This window comes from Papaver somniferum, chromosome 7 (genome assembly GCF_003573695.1).
Source record: "Papaver somniferum cultivar HN1 chromosome 7, ASM357369v1, whole genome shotgun sequence".
Lineage (NCBI taxonomy): Eukaryota > Viridiplantae > Streptophyta > Magnoliopsida > Ranunculales > Papaveraceae > Papaver > Papaver somniferum.
The window spans coordinates 101944123-101950676 of NC_039364.1; the positions used below are offsets into that span (position 1 = coordinate 101944123).

The following is a 6554-nucleotide window of genomic DNA, read 5'->3' on the forward strand; positions in this document are numbered from 1 at the left end:
CAAATAGTATCACACAAGAGGTGTGGCGATCAGGTTTCCCAGTTGTTAGAGTTCCCCTTATATAGTTTTCAAACCAGGGTTTGTAATCAATGCTACCTTGGTAATAAAGCATTCAATATTCACCGTTAGATGAAAACCTGATTAGACTCAAGCTAATATCTTTCAACCGTTAGATCGAACTTAGCTTGTTACACACAAATGAAAAGTGACTTCATTTAGATATGAGTAACCATACCTAAACGTGTGCACCTTGTTGGCTCAACAATAGTTAACCGAAGTTAGCCATATGAACACTTTTATATCAACCTTATTCATCTTAACCATAACTAGTTCAAATGACTCAAATGAAACTAGTCCTACAGTTGTTCAATTGTTTATATTCTCAAAGAAGTATACAAGACACAATTGAAGCAAAATCAATATTGATTCACTTGAATCAATCCATGAACATTATAACCACGGTTTGCAAAAGATTGCACTCCTTAATATATAAATGTATTAGTTCATGAACAAACCGATTTTAGAACATAACCTACTCAAGTATGCAAACGGGTACGCATACCTAAGTGGCCAGACTAAATTTGGGTTCACCAGTATGCGAACAGGTACGCATACCTCCAAACTCAGTTGAATTTCCTGGAACTGAACTTACGCCAGTACGCACACGGGTATGCATACTAAGTTCCCGGACTTTCATTAACCAACCAGTACGCATACGGGTATGCATACTATGGTTCCTGGACTTGGAATTACATGCAACAGTTTAGCATACAAGTACGCATACTGTGCTATATCCAATCATGGTTAATTGTTTTAAACTCTCATTTCAATCATTGAAACATTCTTAGAAGACGACAATAGTTGTCTCACACAAACTATTAACTTCAAAGCAATTTTCAAATGATCGAATGATCAATACGAAACATTCTGAATCTACATCAAATGACTGTCTCACACAAATCATGTAAGATGTTACCAGGCGATTTTTACATGATCATTTTTTGACTTTCGTCAAGAATATAAGATGAACTTAGTTAAAGCGAAAGCTTACCAACACATATTTCGAGAAATCTGTAAGCGAGTTAAACTCAACTCGAAATATCAAATGTGTATAATCGAAGTCTATATAGCTATACAACTTTTGTCTCAAATAGGAGATAGACTTTTGAGTGATAGATGAGTTCAAGTCTCCACATACCTTTTATTGATGAAGTTCCACAAGTTCCCCTTAGTAGTTCTTCGTCTTCAATAGATGAACGCCGTTAAGTCTAATGCTCAACTACACTTACTATCCTAATCTGAGACTTAGCTGTAAGTAGACCAGAAATCAAGACTTATAGTTTTGGCAACTAAACTTGACAAACATTCTTGAGATAGCAACGCTTGCGAGTTCGACCTAGCAGTGCTCTAACATATATATAACCTCGCATGTTATGTTCTCAATCCTAAACAACTTGAAAGAAAGGATAGGAATGGAAACAAGTCAAGTCAGTATTAATAACCTCAAGTGGAAGGATGATGTCTCGTTGTAGTCGTTACGTCTTCACGTTCTTCATGTCTTTTGAGTAATACCTATATGTCTCAACATTTCTAGACTTTCTAGTCTAACCTAAACAAAGTTGACTCTAGTAATCTTAATCAAGCGACTCTAATTGAGTTTCGATACTAAAATATGACAACTAACCTTCACATACCTATGCTTGGTGGGTTCAACCGAGAAATGCTCTAACAGTCTCGTACATTCTTTGGCCTCCTGGTTATCTTGAATTTACATAACTTCCATTATGTTATATGCATTCTTAAACAATTTTTCCTATTTTTTTTAACTTCGGTCGTTAACTTTCAAAACTTGTACTCTTCTTTGTGTTTTACCTGCAATCTTTCTAGGTTAACTTCTAAAATTCGAACTCTTTTTTTTTTACCATTTTTAGTTTTTTTTAAACTAGTGCATATTTATCAACAACAACTCCAAGTTTGGCGTTAGAACGAACTTGAGAAGTAATTTGGGACATTTCAATTGACAAATTTAAAGAACTAGAATAGAAATCAAAAGAATTTGTAGTGAAGAAAATTCAAGAAAAATTTGAATTTTCGTGTAAGTTGAGTGTTTGAAGAAGTCTGTAATTTATAAGAATGGAAAAACTAGTGGTTTTTTGGATGTTATAAAACAGCCATTATCGTAAAACATTGAGCCGATCGGTCCACTTACTTTTTTAGGAGAAGCTATTTTTCCACTCCAAAAAACTAGATTTGTCCATCTACATGGCTTATCAAATATATTGATTTGCCAATCTCTATAGGACTTCTTGCTCTTCCCCGTAATAACATCTTTTTGGGTTTGTATATCCACAGTTTACTAGGAAGAATACTAAATTTCGTACAATTGGTATGAAATTTGATACCCACTAACAGCGTTGTTTTCCATAGTAGGTGCCCTAATAGAAACACCCACAAATGAGAGAGAAAACCAAACGAGGCTTCCTTGTATTCACCTTCACCCAGTCGAAATCAAAACTAGTGTGAGAAGACGAAAAAAGAGAAGGAAAGATGAACACAGATATCACAGCATCAACAAAACCTGAATACCCAGTGATTGATCGTAACCCACCTTTCACAAAGACAGTAGGAAATTTCAATACTCTTGATTACCTTCGATTAATCACCATCAGTGGTGTTTCTGTGACAGTCGGATACCTCTCCGGTTCTCTTCTTTAGCCTTTTTCTTTCTCTCTCTCAATACATTTCTGTTTAGTAATATCACCTCTACCAAGATCTGTTTCATTGTTTTTTAGATTTGGTAATTCGTCCTCATTTTGTTTGTTTGGATCCTAAATGTGCAGGTATAAGGCCTAATATTCGAGGTCCTTCAATGGTAACTGGCGGTTTGATCGGTGTAATGGGTGGATTTATGTATGCCTACCAAAACTCTGCTGGAAGGTTGATGGGTTTTTTCCCTAATGAAGACGAGGTAGCTCGGCACAAGAAATACCAGGTTTAGGGTTTTTCAATTTCTCCCTCTTTTGTTTTAGATGTTGTCGATATGGAAATCGAAAGATGAGATTTGAGGAATTTTTAACTTTTGTTGCATTTTCTGTGATTTTAATAATCAAATTGTTTTTCGTTTCTTGGTCCCTGGTTGTGTTTTGTGTAACACTTCTGTATACTGGCTTATCTGTTCATGACTCATTACTGCGAACCTAATAATGCTTGATAGTTAAGAGACTTGAATCTGCCTGCTTCCAATGCCCAATTTAAAGTTTGATATGATCTTTGATTGAAATATACAGTAAATCTGAAAGTTAGCTGGATTTGGTTTGTTAAATCTGGTTCTGGGGGAATGAAATTGTGATTTTGTACTATTTTTTATGTGTTTTTCAGATGTTTTTATTTTCTTGTTTATTTCAGTGAAATTGATTATATGGAACGGTAGAGTGTTAAGCAAATGAAAGGAGGACATGGTACTTCTGTAACCATGTCACATTTAATTCTTGAAGTCAATCTGAGTTGTTGAAAAACTAGGCAAGTTGTTGGGAAGCTATCTAGTTTTTTTTACTGCTCATAGGTTTTGTAAAATCAACATGATGTGCTTTATAGGGCTTGTTTTTTCGGTCTGTTTCTTAGATTTTACTATAATATGGTTGATGGTTCTTTTATCTTCTCTCCATGCTAGAGTTGTGATTTTTGGTAAGTTTTTTCTTTCATAGGAAAAAACAAGAGGTAGAAATTAGGTCATGAGGATTTATAGAAGGTGACGAGGGCTTACCATGGTTGCAAGTTTGATTATTTGAAAGTTAGTGGATCCTCCAATTCTGATGGTATTGAAATAGGGATCGGTCAGTTCACGTGCGTTCAAAAATCGTTGTTCGAGCCTTTCTTCTGAATTGCTGTATTCCCTTGAACTTAAGAGCTTAGTTCTCCCACGAGAAAAAATCAGGAGCTAGCCTAGTGTGTTTTGCGAAACTGTAATATTGTGAAGTGGGAACACGAGTGCTAATGTGCTGTCCTGGAACACTGTATTAAAGCTATGATTTGGTAATTGGTATCATAATTTGAAAGATACGAGATACTATTATGATCTGGCTAAAATTAGCTGCAGGGAGAAGGTCATTAGTAGTGAATGTGGTAGCTAATAAAGAGACTAGGTTAGGGTTTTGGTGCTTCTCGCGAAGTTCTTTGAAAGCTGGTCAAAGAAAAGGAAATAAGGTCTTAAGTTCAGCGCACTGTTTGATGGAGATTCTGTGATTCTTTAGGCTTCTTTGAGGTTATTGACTTATTCCCGTAAAAGCATTGAAGATAGGGATTTCAGAAGCTAAATTTCTCCATAATGATGTGTGTAGCTTGGAAGTTGAAGAGAACATGATGATTTAGATATCATTCAGTTCTTCACTTCTATGAGGTTCATGGATCTTTTTTTTTCAGCCTCAGATGAGGATGATACAAATTGTTGGTCTCTGTTTGCTAGTTATGCTCTTGGGAATGCTTAGTGACAATCTAGTCCACATCATCTTACATTTCTTGATAGAAAACTATAGTTTGCTGACCGGGAGTTCATGGTCCATGAAGAAGTTATTCTTTGAAGTTCTAAGGTGTAGGTTATTGTATTCCACTAACTCTGACGAGCCTGAAGATGTATGTTCTGTTTCTGCGATGACTTTTTGTTGGGTTACACTTGTTTTTTAGGCATCTGAATATGATATATCAATCTATCCTTTAATAGGAGTCATTTGGACTTGTATAATTTGAGTATTGGGATGACCTAGTTCTGCTTGTACTTACATTAGCCATTTTGTTGCTGTCCGTTTTGGTGATTAGTCAATTATCTATAAATGCATTTGTCATCGATGTCCAATTGTGTTTTGTTTCTTAAAGAATTTTGGACTTTCATATGGCTTATATTTAAAATGTAGTCTTTCCTCATTCTAAATGTGCTTACTTATTGCATCAGCATCGGTTATTCTAAACCAGCAATTTACTGGTTTTTCCTAGTTGCCTGTCAGTTTGTTTTGGGTAATACAGATAACAGATTGTTAGTTTTATAAGCCTATCAGGTTATAATTTGTATGTGGTGAGCTTTAGATGACCAAAAAGCCATTCTGTGATCTCAGGTTTATGAACTGACAATTTGTGATCTGAATTAAATTGTGATTTTGTGGTGCTTTTTTTATTTTTTTATATGTTGTTATTTCTTGTTTATTTCAGTGAAGTTGATTATATGGAAGGGTAGAGTGTTAAGCAAATGAAAAGAGGACATGATTCTTCAGTAACCATGTCACATTTAATTCTTGAAGTCAATCTGAATTGTTGCAAAACTAGGCAAGTTATTGGGAAATTATCTAGGGTTTATTATGGCTCGAGGTTTTATAAAATCAACATGGATTATTTGATGACGTGCTTTATAGGGCTTGTTTGTTCAGTCTGTTTCTTAGATTTTACTATAATGTGGTAGATGATTCTTTAGTCTTTTCTTCATGCTAGAGTTGTGCTTTTTTGTAAGGTTTTTCTTTCATAGGAAAAAAGAAGAGGTAGAACTTAGATCACAGGGATTTGCAGGCGGTGATGAGGGCTTATCGGGGTTGCAGGTTTGATTGTTTGAAAGTATGTGGGTCCTCCAATTCTGATGGGAGTGAAATAGGAATTAGTCAGTTTGCATGCGTTCAAAAACTTTCGTTCGAGCCTTCCTTTTGAATAGCTGTATTCACTTGAACTTAAGAGCTTAGTTCCCATTAGCCATTGAGAATGTGATGTCAATGTTGAAATATTTTAGTGGTAAATGGCTTTTGTAAAAGAAGCTACATTCTTTAGTGGACATAAACCATTCAGATAAGGACCATGAACTTGAAAAGTTGGATTAGATCTTTTAGATATATATATGTTCTTTCACGAGAAAGAATCAGGAGCTACCTTAGTGTGTTCTGTGAAACTGTAATATTGTGAAGTGGAAACACGAGTACTAATGTGTTGTCCTGAAACACTGTATGAAAGCTATGGTTTGGTACTTGGTATCGTAGTTGACAGATGGGAGATAAAAATAAAAAAAGTTGACTGAAGTTCGTAATGATCTAGCTAAAATTAGCTGTAGGGAGAAGGTCATTAGTAGCGAATGTGGTAGCTAATAAGGGGACTATATTTGGGTTTTGGTGCTTCTCTATGTATCTATGAAGGCCTCGGCTTCTCAAGAAAAGGAAAAAGGTATAGTTGAGAGTCTGTGATTCTTTAGGCTTGTCTGAGCTTACTGACTTATTCTTTAGGCTTGTCTGAGCTTACTGACTTATTCCTGTAACTGAATGATATCTAAATTGCCAGGTTTCAGGTTTCAGTTCAATTCCCAAGCCACAACATTTAGCTCCTGAATATCCCTATCTTCTACTCCTGAATATCCCCATCTTCTTTAGGAGTAGAAGATAGGGATATTCAGGAGCTAAATGTTGTGGCTTGGGAATTGAACTGAAACCTGGCAATTTAGATATCATTCAGTTCTTCACTTGTTATAGATTTGTTTTTGAGCCTCAGCCGAGGATGATACAAGTTGTCTGTCACTGTTTGCAAGCTATGCT

At 35.5% G+C, this 6554-nt stretch overlaps 1 protein-coding gene across 1 annotated transcript; it reads left to right on the plus strand.

The window, feature by feature from the left end:
- Positions 1-2419: 2419 nt before the first annotated feature.
- Positions 2420-3228, plus strand: LOC113297991. The gene is made up of 2 exons (XM_026546616.1): positions 2420-2701; positions 2841-3228. Exons 1-2 carry the CDS (start codon positions 2548-2550, stop codon positions 2996-2998), a joined length of 312 nt encoding a protein of 103 aa, XP_026402401.1. The 5' UTR covers positions 2420-2547; the 3' UTR covers positions 2999-3228.
- The last annotated feature ends 3326 nt before the right edge of the window (positions 3229-6554 follow it).

Excerpts from the sequence above, each read along its gene's own strand:
- LOC113297991 (XM_026546616.1), top strand. The coding sequence starts at position 2,548 with ATGAACACAGATATCACAGCATCAACAAAACCTGAATACCCAGTGATT. Across the intron at positions 2,702-2,840 it reads GACAGTCGGATACCTCTCCG|GTATAAGGCCTAATATTCGA; the intron begins GTTCTCTTCTTT and ends CTAAATGTGCAG.